The sequence below is a fragment of the Eleutherodactylus coqui genome, chromosome 1 (genome assembly GCF_035609145.1).
Source record: "Eleutherodactylus coqui strain aEleCoq1 chromosome 1, aEleCoq1.hap1, whole genome shotgun sequence".
Classification (NCBI taxonomy): Eukaryota; Metazoa; Chordata; class Amphibia; order Anura; family Eleutherodactylidae; genus Eleutherodactylus; species Eleutherodactylus coqui.
In genome coordinates this window covers 153,712,198-153,732,296 of record NC_089837.1, presented here as the reverse complement: position 1 = coordinate 153,732,296, position 20,099 = coordinate 153,712,198, and the positions used below count along the sequence as shown (strand labels likewise).

The 20,099-nt window shown below is 42.7% G+C and overlaps 1 protein-coding gene across 1 annotated transcript in view; it reads right to left on the bottom strand.

Moving 5' to 3' along the window:
- LOC136630232 (probable cation-transporting ATPase 13A4) overlaps positions 1–20,099 on the bottom strand; it is a 201,618-nt gene that overhangs the window by 90,327 nt on the left and 91,192 nt on the right. The window contains exons 6-9 of the mRNA XM_066605486.1: positions 19,692–19,761; positions 14,916–15,050; positions 14,731–14,803; positions 13,715–13,846 (exon numbers count right to left, since the gene is read on the bottom strand). Of these exons, the coding sequence (XP_066461583.1) occupies positions 13,715–13,846; positions 14,731–14,803; positions 14,916–15,050; positions 19,692–19,761 (410 nt within the window). The remainder of the gene's footprint in view (positions 1–13,714; positions 13,847–14,730; positions 14,804–14,915; positions 15,051–19,691; positions 19,762–20,099) is intronic.

Genomic DNA, 20,099 nt, shown 5'->3' with positions numbered 1-20,099 from the left:
TCGTCTGGACTAATGCTGCAGATCAATAGGCTATGAGTATAAATAGCTTCTCTTAGATAGCTGTAAAGGACACTTAGGTTTCTGTGTCCAACAGTATAAGTCCTAGGTGGTTGATTTGGTGCAAGGCCAAACTATTGATATCAATCACCTAGGTAGTCACTCTTTATATTAAATTGCTGTTGAGGGACACTAAGATTGTTGGTCCCGGTAGTTATGTGCCTAAATGATAGCTCTGGCATAAAAGCCAGGTATAGATGTCTATCACTTTAGTCAGAAATTCTATCCATCTACGCGTTTCTGCTGTCAGAGAACTTCTGGCAGCGTCATCAGGATGGATTCTATCCTAACAGCACAGTTTTTAAGCCACAAAGAGCAGTGGCTGATAGTTGATCTGAATAGCACAGTGGCTGTTAACAAAATGGCCTTGCACCAAATCAACCACCTAGGACTTATACTGTTGGACACAGAAACCTAAGTGTCCTTTACAGCTATCTAAGAGAAGCTATTTATACTCATAGCCTATTGATCTGCAGCATTAGTCCAGACGAATATTTTTGATCTATATCTTCATCCGAGATCACTATGTATCCGTCTTTGGACTTTTTTAGAAGTTCTCTAATTATTTTATATCAATTCACACTGTGGTAGTTGATGAAAATCCTGCAATAGGTTATTCCCCAATGTGTGGGGCATACCTTGCATGACTCACTTTATCCACTATCCTTAAGTTAAACACAACACTTGTACTTGGGATGTACATCTACCCCTTGACGATTGTGGACATATATAAGCAATCTGCGTATGACTTCGATATACTTCTGAGCTTGGTGATATACTCACCGTGCTCAAGTCCGAGATAAGATTCCAGCACTCTATTATATATCTAGAGAAATACGTAGCCCTGTGTATGGCGGGAATACAGGGTTCTGGTTAATAATCTCCTCTGTGACTAGAACATCATAGATATACGTTACTATTCCCTTTCTCTCTATGTGAGAATACATAAGAACCTCCGATAGGGGAATATACTGATATCCTCTACTTTATAGAGGGGGGAGAACGAGTAATAGAAAATAACAACTAATTCTAACTACTCAGTACCTTACGGATATTGCAAGAGGGTATAAAGATTTTTCCCCCTCAAGGAATTATCTTGGCCTATGAAAATAATTGATAAAATCAAAGAGACTTCTTCTTTATTACTATTCGAGCATAGTTTTATCTCATCACCTTATATCGCACTATATTGTTTTTCTTTTGCTTTTTTATCTTAATTAATAAAAGTTATATTTTATTCTATTTTTCTGTCTATGTACACTTCAAACAGCTTTGTTGATACCTTTTGTTTAGAAAGTTTTTTTTGATTTACAGTCATGTTGTAACCTGTTGGAATGAGGGTCTGGTCACCAAAAATACTTTGTAACTAGGCATCAGGTAACATTTGGAAACGCCTTCTTTTCATCTTGCATATAAACTAGCAATGTACAACAATAAACAGAACTCATACTGATATCACTAGACGGTCTGTGTAGTGGCTTATTATGGTTCTCTATGAGTACTCTATATAATATTTCCTCTTAATTTGGATACAGGCAACATTCGCATTTCGGTCTGCGTTCCAGACCCCCGACAGTTTATTTGGCGCCCATTGTGGGGCAGAAGCTAACTCCTTACCTGCAGCCGATACCTGACTACACTACCTGCCGACCAGCCGGACCAGAGGCCACGGGACCCCAGATCTACAAAACACCGGTATACGGTAAGCTCTTGACTTGCCACTCAAGCCCTGGGCTCTCCTGGCTTCATTCAGTCTCGTGTCGACAGGGGGTGAGTTGCTGCATGTTATATAGGATGCTTCTGCCTGTTATTTACGGTGTTCTTAGTAACCGTGCTAGACGGAAGAACCCTTGTGTGTATATTGCCATGTTGCCTGCAGTAATTGTTGAAATCTGTACGTTGATAGTCTGTGTCGTGTTAGCCATAATTTGCTTTTACTGAGTCTGTTATAATATCACCAGAAGTTCCCTTAGCAGAGAGGTCTGGTCTCCCCTAAACCCCCCCCCCCCTTAAGGAGTCCGTAAAACTATTCCAGGACCAGGGACCAGGTGTCCTTAGTGGCCTGTGTGACATATAGAAGCCTGTGTGACAAATAGAAGCCTGTGTGACAAATAGAAGCCTGTGTGACAAATAAGGGTCTGTGTGCCATAAGCTGTGTGAGAAAGGAAAGGGGGAGACGATTGCAGACAAGTGTATAAAATATAGAAAGATAGGACTTAGAAAAGCGGGAACCTTTAACTATGGGTTCTGGCAATAGTACGGGAAAAAGCATGAAAGATATCAGAAACGCCGGTCTAGAAAAAGGAGTAGAGGCCATAATAAGATATAGCAAAAAGGTAAATGTAGAACAATGGGATTGTGCACCGAGGGATTACGGCATACTTGTGTACTCACCCCCGGAGCCAAACCCGGCTAGGATGTACTCGGTCCTACCAACCGCGGACAGCTCCGACATTCTTCTTGACTGTCGGGATTGTCCCAGGTGCGGACAACAAAACCCTTTACGAAGACAAATGGCTTTAACTATGTGTAGACGGGAAAAGAATGAAACTATTGAATGTTATTTTGGTAGGCTGGGAACGAAGGCTAGGGAAATTGGTTTCACCCTCTGTGCAGATGAAGTGTACTACCCAATGATGTGTGAGGTGTTCATGCAAGGCATCGGCCCATCATTGGCAGATAAAGTAAAGGCATGTACCCCCGGCTGGCGACAAGCCAAGCCCATGGACTTGTATAAAAAGGCAGTAGGGTTTGCTATGGATGAGAAGCGCCCTGTAGCGGCGGTTAAATACTATAGCAACCAAGGGGGCAAGGTGCAGTTCCAGGACAGACCCAACAGAGGAATACGTAAGTGTTATAATTGCCGCAAGAATGGCCACCTGGCCAAGAATTGCCCTTGTCCCAAGAAACCTCATGATTAGGAGACAGATCAGGGCACCACTCCCAGCGGCGACAACGCACCGCATCGCCCGAATCTGTCCCAATGAAAACCACTATTGTTTGTCTTGTAAGTCTTGATGTTATGTAAACTAATCTTTGTTGTACGTCTTAGTCTTCTTCATTTAAGTGTAAGAAAATTATACCCCACTCACATCTGTGGGGGTTCAAAAGAACAATGAAGTATATATATACTGTGTGTTTTTTGTTTTTTTTTCCTGAGTGTAAAGAAGGTGTGAGCTATGGGGGGGTTTTATATTGTCTCTGTAGTAGTGAATGGTGTGAACAGACTGTGCAGGTTAATAGGGAACAAAGAATGTGTAGTATAACTTGTTACAAGAAAGTAAAAAGAAAAAGTTGATGTAAACTATTTTAGCTGAAGGTTCAATGAGTTAAGGAAAGGTAGAAGGTTTAACAATGAACTGTGATAATAGTTGCTATCTGGAGTGGTGAATATAAGTATGTGGATGGAAATGGGCATAAGTTGTATTATGTTTGTCATTGGATAGCCTATTCTGAACAAAATATGTAAAAACTGCGGTACATAAGAGTTACATATATATATATATATATATATATATACACACTTTGTTCAATATGGGAAGTTCTATGTACAGTAAATACAATCCCAGTTTCTACTTCACATGAGATACTTATCAGTCTGTGTATGAGTGAATGAAAACCCCAGTGAGTGTGAATTTGTGTATTAATGAAGGGCCCGTATGAGAGTTAGATTGTGTTATATGGTGTGTACTGTCCGGTGGCTAGAAATAAAATGAGGCAAGAAAGACCAAACGCTGAGCCAGACCACAGGGGGTGGAGCTAGGTGATGTAAGGAGATGGGAGGGAAGAACAATAGGAAGAGGTCCTGCTCCACCCTCAACACAGACCAGCCTAGCTGAGAAGTATACGTCTTGTAATTACTAATAATTAATGCTGTTTAAAGTCTGAATGTTTTAGTTGCTTATTAATATCTTAGCTATTGTTCTGTTTCATAGAGATAAAATTCAGTGTCATAGAAAGGAAGACAGACGCTGATGAAATAAGAAACTTGTAATGAATTATGTGAATTATACGGTCTTAAAAATAGAGAACATAGGGATTTTAAGATATATATATTTTTGCTTTTTGGGTAAATGTCAGTTCTGTAATTGGTTGGACGTCTATATCACTGCTAAATGCTGTTAGTACTGCATTGTCTCTGAGAGAATGCTCTGTAGGAGAGACATGCAAACGACCAGCATCGAAGGGGTGGAGCTAGATAATGTAAAAGTAGGTAATGTTTCATCCTTCTTTTGTCTACAAAGGGAGGGGGTGAGGAGCTTGGGCAGTTAGGAAAAGTTTTTTTTTTTCTCTTCTCAAATTTGATGAGACATTGCAGGCAGGATCAGATTAATAATGAATTTGCTTAAGGAATATCATATTTTAAGGTGGATAGATGTTTGTGGATTATTCTGCCTTGTTGTAATTCATGTCTGTTATTTGTACTAATATCTTACAAGCCTTATCTGCATCCATCAAATTTTCACCGGATGGATCGGTACGGGTTGAGACCTCAAATTACAGTTCAGAGGAGGTTTGTAAACTAACTGCTCTCTTGGTAGATCCGGCTCATGTATTTGTCTTGATAGCTACTGCAGAAACTCAGCTTTCCGCAGGTCCTGACAAATAGTAAGTCACCTCCAAGACAAACTCCAATTCCTGAGTCATTGCTTAGCACAAGGAACTGGACATCTGACATAGGTGATCCAGGTATTGCAGGTCAGCAATTTCTAAATTTTTATTATTTTTTTTTTTTTTGCAACAAGGTTCTGATCTATTTTAATAGAATACCAGCTTGATTATCTAGCAGTAATTGGTGCAAGGGGTTTCAGGAGTGCCGATTCAGCTGGCAGAAACTGAACCACTAGAGGTAATGTTTAAAGGGTCACGATGCCTCATGCGCTTCCTTGTGCTGGAAAGTCCTGAAAGCATATTGGGAACCGAAATGATGGGACCCTTGGGATCTTGTATCGAACTTCACCCGTCCGGTGAGGCTCGTATACACCCCAGGTCTGAAAGTCACCCGACCTTCGGTCGGATGGCAGCAGACCTAGCGACACCTCTACCTGTCTTCACTCTTACGCACGCAGAGAAACAAGTTCTTAGTGTCGTTCCTTCGAGCCTTTGAGCTACCAGTCAGACGGACCTCGACAGACTGTCTGTATTTGTTTGTATTTAATTTCAGAGGAAAGCAGTACTGTTGGATAGTGCTGCCACAAGGGGCTCAGAATAGCCCAAAACCAGTTTACCAGATTCATGAAGCTGGTATTAGACGCCTGGCCAATTCCCGAGGGCACCGCCCTCTTGTAATATGTTGATGATTAATTTTTTATTTTCTTTTATGTACTGCTGACACAAATGGTTACCTCAATGCATCACTAAGCCTTTTGTGTTTCCTCCATCAGAGTAGAATGGCTGCAAAGCCAGCAAAGAGAAACTTCTTAGATCACACCATGGTGATCTACACCCCACATGACATACATGGTATCCTGACACAGGTAAGCCGTAGACATCTGTCCCTTGTTAGACAGATCAAAATGGAACTTGCAGTACACTCTTCATCCAATGTCTCATTTCAACGTTGCACCACTTTGAATCCGGCCACCTTATTACCATTAGGTGACACTGATTCAAATGGGGGAGTAAGTACAGAGAACCAGCTTTTTGCAAATTCTCTGACTGATGAAGAGGAGGCCTTTGACGCAGAACACCAGCATGATTGTGCAGCGCTCATGGAGCAGGAGACAGCTGGGTTCACACATGTCACTAACAAACCCCTCCTAAACCCCCACCTTGAAATGTTTGTGGATGGATCTAGATACCTGAATGACAAAGGAAGGTTTGTAACAGGTTTTGAAGTAGTCACACTGAATGAGATGCTTGTACAAAAACCACTGCCGCCATACATGTCAGCGCAGGAACTGAGGCCTGTACGATTGAAAAAGGTACCACTGCTAATATCTACACTGATTCCAGGCACGCCTTTGGTACTGCACACGATTATGGACCCATCTGGCGGTCCAGGAGCTTTCTCACGGCACAAGGCAAGCCCATTAAGCTATCATGTTGCCAGAACAGGTGGCCATAATAAAGGTTAAAGCACACACGCAGGGGCAGTCACCAGAGAGCAAGGGGATAGGGCAGCCAAGGCTGCAGCTCTCCTAGGACAGGACGCAAGACCCCTTGTGCTGTAAGTTGGATCTTGGTCCCACCACTCTTGTTGATTTGGGATTTGGCGTCCTACGGGACATAGATGATGTACCAGCGGCTGCCTACCCCCACCTCGCCGTCCTAGCTCACGGGAAAGTGCATGCCTCTCGGAATGCCATGGTTTCTGTTGTGCACAAGGTATAGTATGCTCCAGGGTTCGACAGGTTGGCAAAGGCATATGTGAAGGCACGTGAAGTGCACACCCAGACCACTGTATCCTAGTCAGAGATTACAAATCGATTACATCCGGCTTCCCAAATCAGGCAGGTATGAGTACATCCTTGTGTGCGTGGACCTGTTCAAAGCCACCACACAATGTACAGTGACTAAACTTGTGTCAGAACTTGTATGTAGATTTGGGGTACTAGAGACAATAGAGAGTGACAGAGGTACACATTTTATAGGTTAAGTGATGCGAGAGGTGATGTCAGCCTGGGAGTGGAACAAGCGTTTCACACTCCCGCAGAGTTTAGACAAAGTTGAAAGAACTAAAATGATATGCTTAAGTTAAAAGAAGTGTTGTTTGGCTCTATGCCAAGATTAGGCCTGTACCATCCACAGGCCCTACAGCAGGGGTGTGATAAGATTATTGAATATGTACAAGAACTATGTCGTAAACTAAAAATAACACCCGATCTAGTGTTTTCCCCAATTCCAGACCCTGACAACCTAGAGGGGACTCATTTCTTGCAGCCTGGAGACTGGGTGGTCGCAAAAAGACACGTAATAAAGGCCTTGGACCCAAGGTTTGACGACCATACCAAGTTCTGTTGTCAACGCCTACTTCTGTAAAAGTGGATACATGCCTCCCACTGCAAGAAAGTTCCCGAGCCAGAGGAAAAGTGATGGGTGGGATCCCGGCGTTGTTTGGGTGAGGGAGGTAATGGACATTTTGACTTTGACATCTACATTTTGTCTTATTGGACTGTCTTCTTATTGGGAAACACCACTACGAACGATCCACATGGAGAAGCGATGGACTGGATGGGCAAATATTTCTCACATTTGTATGCCCAACCTCAGGAGTGGAGAGGACATTTTGCGGACTTGTCTATTATCTGTCCCCACTCCTGTAGAGACTCTTCGAGACATACTCAAAAATACACCCCTTTAAGTGTCTAATATGACGATGACGATATTGATGTTGATAAATCTAAGATTACTGTATTGTAAACTTGATTGACTTGCAATATTTGATATTATGTCTTCATATCCTAGATGGACATAGAGTGCACCATTCCTACCTGGGAACCCAGCACCTATGGGTGACAGAACCAGGAGATAATGGTGGCTCTGATGTCCAAATGGGGGAATGATAGGGGTCAATCAATATTTTTAATAACCCAACATAAGAAAGATAAGGAAACAGTGTAATAAATGTGACATTAGTTATTTGGTTATATAATGTTATGTATTATATGTAAAACATTCCGGAAGTTGCTAGTAGAATGTGGATATAGAATCATATGTAAAAAGGTATATTCAAGCGTTTATTTGAATATTGATTTTAGAATACTAAATGTATGATTAATTAGATTTTATTCAGCTATCTTACTGAATCCCAACTTTGTACTGACTTCCAAGTAGGTGGCTGAACCAGTTTTGTCTATGTGTAAACTAGAAACAAGGCCCCCTCTTTTGATGTGCAAATTGTTGATGGACCTTGAAGATTACATTCTGGTTTGGGAATGTAATTAACAGTGTAATCTTAAAAATGTACTCAGCCAGTAGACAGCCAGGAGTCAACCTTTATTATCATATGTAACTGTCTATGTACACTTCAAACAGCTTTGTTGATACCTTTTGTTTAGAAAGTTTTTTTTGATTTACAGTCATGTTGTAACCTGTTGGAATGAGGGTCTGGTCACCAAAAATACTTTGTAACTAGGCATCAGGTAACATTTGGAAACGCCTTCTTTTCATCTTGCATATAAACTAGCAATGTACAACAATAAACAGAACTCATACTGATATCACTAGACGGTCTGTGTAGTGGCTTATTATGGTTCTCTATGAGTACTCTATATAATATTTCCTCTTAATTTGGATACAGGCAACATTCGCATTTCGGTCTGCGTTCCAGACCCCCGACAACCATAACCATTACCTTCATCAATATTGGCATCTACCCTATATTACAGCGTGTTGCAAGTCAGCAGCAACCCTCCACCCCCAGTTAATGGAATGTAAAAAGAAATACCACTGCAACCATGAGCACATAGTCTGAATGCAAGAATTGCACAGCTGCTTGCAATGCCAATGCTGCTCTTCAGGCTAATGGACACAGGCGCCTTGCACAATATGATGCTCCATGCTAACCCACAATACCAGATGCCAAGCCATTATTTTTTGCCCAAAGAGCGATGTGAATGATAATGTTGCATTGGTGTTGAAGAAGGCTTTCAGTAGCAGGGTGCACCTGACCACAGATACATGGTCCAGCAAGCATGGCTAGGGGCAATACATATCTTCAACAGCACACTGCCTCTAGAGATCATTTAAAGACTTTTTAAGGTCTTACCGGAGACAGAGCTAGATTATGGCCTGGTGCTGCCTACTAGGCCAGAAAGTCCCTGGGCTCAATAACTGGGTGCTGGCACTCGAAGGGAGCCCAGTAGGAGTCCCCCTGCGGAGCGGATTGGAGTGGAGACCTATCCGGGGGTACAGCTGCAGCCTTCTCCCTCTGCTGCAGCAGAATGAGTGACACTGCCGCTGGCAGTGGCGTGGTGGGAACCTAACTTTTACATAAATGCCAAGGACAATACTAGACCATTTGCCACGCTGCTACTTACCCCTACCCCAGCATCTGCCATCTTTGAGCCAGGAAAAGAGCATTTCATCCCCCCTGCTGTGCCCCAAAGCTTTGGAGCTTCTTGGGGAGGAGAAGGAAAAACATGGGAAAAAGAGGAGGGAGACAAGGTGGAGAAGAGGGAAGAAGTAGTGCAGGTCTCAGCGAAGTGCCCCTAGGTGCACAGCACCCCCAGTTTAGAGGGGTGAAGTGGTCTACTTCCCCTTCCCCCCTCCTTCACATCTGCATGACCAGCTGAAGCCTGCAGACTAGGGAGCGAGGGAAATGCAGGCCCACAGGTGAAGGGAGCTTTGGGAGCAAAACTGTTAAATCACAGAAACATGATCTCTGCTGTACTTTGCCGCCACCAAGTGGTCTTTTACTGGATGGTCACCTTATATTATATCCTTGATATAGGGCCTTGAGCTTGAAAGTGCAAGTCAAGTAACAGACTGCTGCCCCAGTGTAATAGACTCGCAATGATACACAGTCTGCACTCAGTTACATACAAGAACCCTGAGATGTAGTAAACAGATAAAATTCTCAGAGGACTCCCCCATTCTGTTATACCAGCTGTGATCTGGTGATACCTTTACTTCTGGCTAAACTTTCCTGTACCTGTTATACGCCTCCCACTTGCATGACCCCTACAAGGCAAATGAAACTCACAAAAAGGGTACAACAGCTTACTAAACCTATGGCGCTATGGAGGACACCCAACTTGGTGCGTTCAGCACGCCCCCAGGGGTCTCCGCCTGGACCTAGGGCTCCAAGTCCAACTATTGTGGACGTATTAAAAGCTATCACAGAGTCTCGATCCATGCTCCCTGAGAAAATTGATACCCTACAATCCGGTTTTAGCCTACTGAGGGCAGACATCCATAGCCTTTGAGACTGCACCATTGTATTGGAGACTGGAGTCTTCGACCTGGAGGACACAATCATACCACTCAGGGTTCAAGTCACTTCAGATCAGCAACTGATGATTGATGACCTGGAAAATTGTTCCCGTAGATGCAACATCAGAGTAGTCGGCGTGCCGGAGGGAGTGGAGGGGAGACAACCCTGCATATACCTCAAATCACTACTCAGGAATTCTATGGCTTTGACTCCTTCTCAACCCTCTTTTGTGTGGAACGTGCACATCATATCCAAGCTAAACCCCGACTCCAGGAGCGCCTCCGCGCACATTTATAGCTAAGCACCTAAATTACAGAGATAGAGATAAAGTACTTGAATTAAACTGAAAAATGGATTCCCTAAACATTCAAGAACAGCATGTGAGAATTTTCCCCGACTACTCTATAGAGGTGCAGAAGCATTGTTAGAAGTTCACACAGACAAAGCATCTCCTACAGCTGTACTATGTAATGCTGTACCTAGCTAAAGTCAACGTAATCAGTGATAACTGAGCTCATTTTTTTGATAAGCCGGAGGATGTGATTGCCTGGTTAGAGCCCCAGGAGATCCTGAGTGTCCTATGACACTTTAACCCTTTCCAATCCAATTTGTATCCTGGTTTTCCTGGGGGGCTTACCCTTTTTCTGCCGTTATACAATGGCACTGTATGCTGGCTAGAGCCAGTACTGCATGAGGTGACACGTTGGATAGGCTCCGACAACAGAGAGGCTGGCAATATACAGTAAGAGAACCCCGACAGGCATCTTCCAACATCGGAGCTGTACAGCCTTAAATCATAATGTCTTCAGAGGTCAGACAGTGGATTGGAAAGGGTTAAGGGAACTCACCGGTTGAGATGACTATTGATACACCCTATTGTCACAATTGATACTGCTGCTTTCCTCTGCAGAGGGGAGATAGATTCTCCTTGGAAGGGGGGCGGGAGGAGGGGGGTATGTGTTTGGTTGTATGTTACACTAGGCTTAGACTAATTCATGCATGTTCCACAATTGTGTAATTGCAGTGATGTAACTGCTCTACAGTGTTTATTACCTCTCCTCCCCTCTCTCTCAGTTCTTGACTGGTTGACTCCAAGTACAAATCATATGCTGTAGTTTTGTTGGGGTCTCCTGGCCTCGGGAGGAGGATTCCTCCATGTCTGAACGGGCCCTTTGCCTACACTAGGCTATCAAATAAATTACAGAATATAGGCTCCATACAGGCTTATGTCTGTTGTACTGATCTAGGTGTAGACGGGGGGGGGGGGGGGGGGGGGGGGGGGGGGGGGGGTCCTTCCTATCTTTTTTCTCTTTGCTCTGTCTGTTCTGCAGGGTTCCTTATTTTCTGTTCCTTAGGAGTTCTTTTGTGGACCCTTCCCCCCCCTTTTGATTGTAATGTTTCAGGGATTCAAACCTGCCCTTAGTTGGGGTGGATGGGTAGGGTGGGGAAGAAAACTGGTGGTTATGTGCAGTTTGATTCTCAGGTTTAACCCATGATATGACAATCTGTTTAAGGTTACAGAAATGCCTTGTGCCGGCGTGGCCTTTTCGAGTTTCTCCTTAATACCTATTGGCTGATAAACTAAAACTGATCTCATGGAACGTCAGAGGGCTTCATTCTAAAGTCAAGAGAGCATTAGTATTCAATTTCCTTAAAAATTACTCTCCCCATATTCTCTTGTTGCAGGAAACGCACTTACAGAGCTCTGGGGTTATACCACTTAAATGTCCATTTGTCAGCTCAGCTTACCACGCCACATACTCTAACTATGCTAGAGGTGTGACAATCCTGGTGACTAAATCTATACCATTTACTTTTGAACTACTCCATATTGACCCTAATGGCTGTTTCCTTATACTAGAGGGTTCCTTCAATGGGCAACTTCTAACCATAGTTAACTTTCATATACCCCCCCCCCCCCCCAGCTGACATTCAAGTGTTGCATGATATCATGGTTAACGGGGTGCTCTTGGATGCAGCCCCATTAATATTAATGGGAGATTTTAACCAACCTTTGGACCCGGTACAATACTGTCTTTGCCAAACTACTTCAGTGGGAACCCAATTAGTGTCATGGGCCTCCTCCTATCTGCTGGAGGGGATGTGGCGTTTAAGACACCAGCATGCTATTGCATACTCTTGCCACTCAGTGTCGCATGGCTTTTTTTCCAGAATAGACTTATGTTTTGGGTCCCAGAATGTCTTCAGTTGGTGTGCGATATCTCAGTTGGTGTGCGACAGAGGGGAGGGAATTGCCCACCACGAAAGCTAAATCCTCTATGGCTAAATCAACAGGAGGTCTGTATCTATACCGATCTTGACCAAGGGGACAAAAACGGTCAACTATTAGTTTATCTTGCTACTGAGGACAATACCGTGCCCCCAATTGTGATGGTCCGGCACGTGCCCAGAGCTATAGTCATTGACCCTGAACTTATCAATAGCGCATTTGTCAACTTCTACACAACTCTATATACTTCTAAACTCAATTGCCCTGGGGAAGCCCTAAACACTTATCTCAACACTATTACATTCCCAACATCGCCCCATAGTTGCGTGACTATGCTAAAACGGAACTTACAGCTAGAGGAGATAGAAGAGGCTATCCAATCCTTACTAAACAGAAAAATCCCTGGCCCAGACAGGCTCCCTTTAGAGTGGTATGAAAGAAACATGGAATTCAAGGCCCTGAAACTCCTTGCATTATATAAATAGTATCCTTTGGGAGAGGATCTTGTCGGCAACCATATGTGTGGCCCTGATAGTTTTAATCCCCGAATCCGGGTAGGACCAGGGGGCTTGGGCTTATACCATCTCATCTCCTTACATAACAAGGATATTAAAATCCTAGCAAAAATACTGGCATTTGGGCAGTTTATTGTTGCAAATGCTCACCAAAATAGAGCATGTTGCTTTCTTTTTTTGAGCACGAAAAGTGACAACCCATGGGTTCTATTCTCTGTGCATTCATTTTTGCGTGCTCAAAAAAAACTTTTTGTGTGTATTTGCGCACATAAGGTACCTTAGGAGTCTTTGGGGGTGCACAGCCAATCCCCACCAAATTGCACAATGAACTGCAGAGTTTTGAGGAGAAATCGATAACACTGCTGCAGATGTGTCCGCGCTAATATGAAGGTCTCCAGCAGCGCAGAAAGTACAGTTGACAGAGTTAATATGTGCGCAATAGACCAGCCTTCACAGCACAAAAAGTCATGATATTGTGAGCGTATCTGTGCCTACGCTCTGGGAGCAAATATATTTCATTCAGTGCTCAGTCTGTGCATGCAGTTACTCTGAACAAAAGTCGTTCAGAATCTCGCTGGATTGCGGAAATCCCAACAATTAATGGCCTGTGTAAAAAGGCCCTTACACTCTGGAAAAAAAAAAAACATACTAATGAGCGCAACAAACATATTACAGATATATCTGTCTGCGGGGAGTAGGATTGCCTGTATTCACTCCTTCATTATGGCTGTCAGTTACAAATCTGTCTCTCTGCTCCGTTTTTGGAGCAGGAAAATGGAATTAATATTAAAAAAGAAATGAAACTGAAATAAGCGGATCTGTTTTTTCCCCAGTGACTGAAATGTTTTTGTTTTAAACACAAAAACAAACTGAAAGCATACGGAAAGCTTTCAGCTTGCTTCCGTTAGTTTCTATTTTTTTAACCGAACAAATAGTGCAGCAGACTGAAACTTAAAAAAATTGTAAATAATAAGAAATCTAAATTTCATAAAATAGTATCCTGACATAAAGATGAAATAATTAAAATAGCAGTACCAGTTAACATTGCCTCATTCACAGTACAGCTTCCGCTGATTAAAATGGCATCACATGGCAAGTAAAGCTTGTTTCCACCCAAAACAATGACGTCACCTGGAACCAAAGATTGAGACTGCACTTCTTCAAGTTCTGTAAAAAAAAAAATAATCTGCGGTAAAATGTGGGCATTGAAAAGCATGTACTTTCACTGTTTTGCTCACATGAATTGCATATTACGCAAGCAGAGGAAAAATCACAGCATGTTCTATTTTGCCACGGACGTCCTCAATTGAAGTCAATGGAAGTCGTCCGAACATTGCATATGGTCTGCGGATAGCTGCGTCATTGCTTATCCACGATGCAGGAAATACAAACATTGAAAAATACCCTGTACTGTGCATGACTGACTGCAAGTTGCCGCAGTCATCCACTTTACAGTAAAAACAGGTAAGTGGAGTGACCAGCCAGGCTCACAGCCAGAATCTGCTGAGGGCCTCCCACATGCGGAATCAGGTCTACCCATGTGAGCCCAGCCTTAGGCTGAATGCAAAGGGCCGGGTCGGATTCCGAACGCGAGATTCTCGCAGCAGGATGCGACCCGTGCCCCTGCAGTGACCCGTGGCTTACCTGTCTGGAGTCTTTGCTCTACTCTGCGGATGTACCGGCTGGCGCACAGCCACATATTCGTAGGGCAGAGCAGGCGCATCAGTGGTGACGCGGCAGTGCTCGCACTGAAATAGGACATGCCGCAATTTTGTTATTACATGAGTTTTCTGCGATCAAAATTGTGGATGTCTGTATAGGATAAACAATCCTATGGTTGCGTGCAACGGGGGAAATTCCGCATGAAATCTCACTGCGGAATTTCCGCCCATGTGCATTCAGCCTTAGGCTGTTTGCTTTTATGTATACTAAAACTATAAACAGAAGACAACTGTAAGAGGATTCAGACACATGATGGTACAGTATACTCATGACTTCATAGCTACAGTATATGTTATTATTAGTGAACTAATTCATTTTGCAACCATTACCTCCATTTTTATGAAGCAGCGAAACCAAAATGCTGTTATAGGATGTTGACATTTTGTTCAGCTTAACTGATTGCTAAAGGGAAAAAAAATAAATTAAAAAAATACTAAAAACACACACAAATTATATATAAATTATTAAGATGATTAATATAAACATTGCTCTCTTCAGATTCATGAATGCATACCTTTCTTAAATTATATACTGTTGCAGAAATAGATATTATGGTCATAAGTAAAATAGCTAAGCTATATTCAAGGTATGCTGTAGCCATCCATATACTTAAAGAGTAGGCTTGAAATACATAAAATAGGTTGAAAACCTGTAAAAGGTAGAAAAAAAGGAATATTAGTTTCATTGGGAAAAAGTACATGGTTACCTATAAGCTTCTTAAAGTTTTAACATAAAGCTTTAACTGTGCCCAAGGTCAGACTGATCCACCGATATACCTGATGATCCTTTAGTGGTCCCAGGCTATGACCCAGTCCTAAATAATGAGTCTTAAAGGTCTAGCACAAGATTACCCAATTTGGTGCTAGCTTTGGAACCGTTCACTTGTTATTAAAGTTTTACAAATATTCAACAAGTGACATTTTAACCCTTATTGGTGATATGTACTGTGTATGGATTGATAAAAGTTTAAGATGCATTTACAAGTTGAAATGTTCGTGTTCTGCACAGATGGGGTAGGCCATTAGGATCCTCTGTTGAGCCCAAAAACCTCAAACCAACACTAAATGTATCCAGGGGTATACATAGAAATCATGGGGCCACATAGCAAAACTCATAACTGCCCCCCACAAATAAAAATTATGCTAGCAACATTATGTTTGGTGGAATTAGTTCCAGTGGCTCGGCTCTAGTAAAACTTTGAATACAGCAGCCACCATATAATAGTCGGATACAAACTCTAGGCAGTGATAGAGATTACAGAAGTTAACTCCAGTGATTACAGATAGTATCTCCTCTGAAGGGTGATGTCCCTTTTCATTTTGTTCTTCCTTTGGACCCCTTAAAAAGATGTTCTCCAGCCACGATTAATCTCTGCACACTCCCCATCACCCTACTATTCCTTTCAATGGGAAAATCCTGTAGTACTCAAAATGCCTGGTATCAATAATATGATGTTCTGCAGTATAAGCAGAATTGTGCTCAGATATAAACATTGAAGAGGCCTCATCATTCATATGAGCGCCATGGCCCTTTAAATCAGCTGATGAGCGGGATTCCAATCAGATATTGATGGACTATCCTGTGAATAGGCTATCAATTTTACAAAGTTGGATAACCCCTTTAGTATGGCATTTCTATGATTATATCACTTGCATTCCCCTCCACTGTAAGTCCACAAATGGGCAATGCACTGCATGCTGATGCATCCTCTATACTCCTAACCTGAGCCAAATAATATAGCCAAATCGTTGGACTCCTTTAGTTACATGCACCACATGGCTCATTTGCTGGCTTACAGGTAGGGAATGCAAATGAGTACAAACATAGAATCAGTTTTTCTTAACCCCTCACTGACCACGCAATAGTCTTTTTACGTCCTGCCGTTGCAAGACGTGTATAGAGGGAGATAGCGCTGCCATCTCCTTCCGTACATCACAGGTGTCAGCTGTTTATTACAGCTGACACCTGCGGGCAACAGCCCCGTTCAGCCGCCCAGCCGATCGGGACTGTTAACCCTTTAAATGCCGCTGTGAAATCTGACAGCGGCATTTAACCCCTTAGTGACGGGGCTATCGTAAAACTACGTCCTGCTGTTGCAGGACGTGTATGGAGGGAGGTAGCGCCGCTATCCCCCTCCATACAGCACGGGCGTCAGCTGTTTATTACAGCTGACACCCGCGGGCAATAGCCGCGCTTAGCCGATTGCGGCTATTAAGCCTTTAAATGCCGCTGTCAATTCTGACAGTGGCATTTAATTCCCCCGAACGCGAGAAATACACTTTAGTTACCCTGTCTCCCAGAAAAAACGCAATAAAAAGCGATCCAAAATTTGTATGTATTCCAAATTGATATTATCGGAAACTGGAGGACATCCTGCAACCAATGAGCCCTTGCTCAAATATGTCGACAAAAAAATTAAAAAGTTATTGCGCGCACAAAATGACCACAGAAAATATTTGAAAAAAATTAAATATCTTTTTAAAAAAATACAAGTACTACAACAAAAAAAAATACTATATAAGTTTGGTATCGTAGTAATCGTACTGACCCATAGAATAAAAATATCAGGTTGTTTTTGTTGAAGTTTGTGCACCGTAGAAACAGGATGCACCGAAAGATGGTGGAATGTCGTTTTTTTCCCAATTTCTCTCCGCTTAGAATTTTTAAAAAGTTTTTCAGTAAATTATATGGTACAATAAATAGTACCATTGAAAAATACAACTCATCCCACAAAATACAAGCCCACATACAGCTACGTCAATGGATAAATAAAGGAACTACGTTTTTTTTTAAAAAGGGTGTAGGAAAAAACAAAAATGGAAAAAAGCAAAAAAAGCTCCGTCACTAAGGGGTTAAAGACTAGAGATGAGCGAGCATACTCGTTCGAGCTTGATGCTCATTCGAGTATTAGGGTGCTCGAGATGCTCATTACTCGAGACGAGCACCACGCGGTGCTCGTCTCGATTAAACGAGCACTGACCATTGAATTCAATGGAGCCGGCAATACAGCCAGCTCCATTGAAAGCAATGGGCTGCCGGCTAGCGCGAGATGAATTTTCGGGAAGGGCTTAAAAATATAAGCCCTTACCTGAAAATCATCCTAAAATGTGTAAAAAGTAAAAAAAAATATATACTCACCTTGTCCCGGCAGAACGATGTTAGCCCATTGAATTCAATGGAGCCGGCAATACAGCCGGCTCCACTGAAAGCAATGGGCTGCCGGCGATCGCACAATGAATTTTCGGGAAGGGCTTAAATATATAAGCCCTTCCCTGCAATTCATCCAGAAATGTGTAAAAATAAAAAACATATATATACTCACCTGGTCCCGGCAGATGGAGTTCAGCTGCGGCCAGCTGGCAGTTCTCCTGAGCTGCTCTCTGTAGTATTCAGCAGCCGGGGATTTAAAATCCCCACCTGCTGAATGAGCTGCCTCTGATTGGTCACAGCCTGACCAATCAGAGGCAGATCTCACTCACACCCATTCATGAATTCATGAATGGGTGAGTGAATGCTGCCTCTGATTGGCTCAGCGCAGCTCTAAGCTGAATGACAGCAGTTCAGCACCACAGTGCAGGGGACAGCAGGAGAAGACCCGTCTGTGCCCTGGCAGCTGAAGGGAGGTGAGTATCTATTTTTTTTTTTTTTTTTTAAATCACTTTTAATTCATTTCCAGGGAATGGCTTATATGTAAAGCCCTTCCCTGAAAAAGAATTCAGGTGTGCCAGCGGACCATTGTCTTCAATGGAGTCGCCGGCAGCAGCAGCGGCTCCATTGAAGAGAATGCCTGCATTTTTATTCTTTTTTACACTAAAATCTTTCTTTTTCAGGTAAGGGCTTATATTTTTAAGCCCTTACCGAAAATTCATCCCACGCTCGCCGGCAGCCCATTGCTTTCAATGGAGTCGGCTGTATTGCCGTCTCCATTGAATTCAATGGGCTAACATCGTTCTTCTCTGCCACAGCTGTTACAGCTGTGGCAGAGGAGAACGATCTTAATGCTGACAGTGGGGGGGGGGGTCTCACTCTTGCCACTATTGTGGCTTAATAGTGAGACCTTGGAGCCGGAAATGCAGCCCTGCATGTTGCTCCTCGCCTGCCCTATCCATTTCTGTGTTTTTTACATGACTTTGGTGATTTGCTAAGATTTTCACAAATGAAAACCTTTGCGGAGCACCAGTCATATACAAAAATGCTTGAGTCGCCCATTGACTTCAATGGGGTTCGTTACTCGAAACGAACTCTCGAGCATCACTGAAAGTTCGACTCGAGTAACGAGCACCCGAGCATTTTGGTGCTCGCTCATCTCTATTAAAGACCCCTAAAATGATGTTCGGGGTTCCCGTTTGGCCCCCCCGCGGTGACATCGGGGGAGTGGTGTGGGTGTCATGGCAGCTTGGCTCCTTCTGAAAGACCCGAGGGCTGTCATGTCAGAATGCCTATCAAGCCATCCCTGTGGGGAAACCAAGTTTGGTTTTGTAGTAAATCGGACGGACCTATAGAGTAAAGTTATCATGTCATTTTTGTTGCAGTTTGTGTGCTGCGGAAACAAGACGCACTGAAAGGTGTCGGAATGTCGTTTTTTTCCCCATTTCTGTCGACTTGGAATTTTTTAAACGTTTTTCAGTACATTATATAGTGCATTAAATACTACCATTACAAAATACAACTCTTCCTGTAAAAAAACAAGCCCTCATACAGCTATGTCGATGGATAAATAAAGGAGTTACAATTTTTTTTAAAAGGGGGGAGGAAAAAGCGAAAATGGAGAAAAAAAAAAAAAAAAAAGTGTGGTCACTAAGGGGTTAAATAAAAACCAAACAAAGTTATCCCTAGTCTAAGAACGTTGTCCTCAGAAAACAGGGATAGTATATAGCTTGCTCATGTTTGGAGCCCTGACCTCTGGGGATCCCAATGATCCCAAAACAGGGATCTGGAAAAGGTCACCGAGTAAAGGCATCAGGAGTAACACGTGCACCACCTCTACATTCATTTCAATGAGACTGCTGGAGATAGGCGATTTGAAGCGCTCAGCTATTTTGAGCATTTACACTGGGAATTTAATGTTTATGCTACAAAACTCTTCCCTGCTTCTGCACTTACAGTATATATTTGTAAATGATTTCTGCTGTTGTTGCAGCTACATATTATATTCCAGTGTTTGTATAGTATACAATATGCAGTAGTATTTATGTAGTATGCAGTATATAATAGTATTTGTGTAGTATACAGTATATAGTAGTATTTGTGCAAAATGCAGTAAATCCTGCAGACTGTATAAGTATCCTACCTCTTTCGACAGTAGTTTCCACACCGGAATGATCTTCACTGTAATTGTGTTAAGTCCGCAGATCTGTTGTCTGCCCAAATATAAGAAGTAATAATTATACTATGATAGCAGTAAGACATGAGGTGGTATTCTGGTATAATGGCATTTGGTATTACGTAAAGAAAGCCTAACCACTCTTAGTGAAAAGTTGTGCAGTTTTCAAAGATACTTTGTTTCAATTCCTCTCAGCTTTGTAGATCTCTTCTTAGGGCTCAGTCAGACAGGCGTTTTAATGTGTGAATTTATGTGTGCAAAACCGCATGCCCAAAAGAAAAACTTTGCACGGCTAAAGTGGGCGTCACGCTGAAAAAAACAAAAACAAAAACAAAAAACGCACTTGGACGTGTTTTTACGCACTTAAGTGTGCTG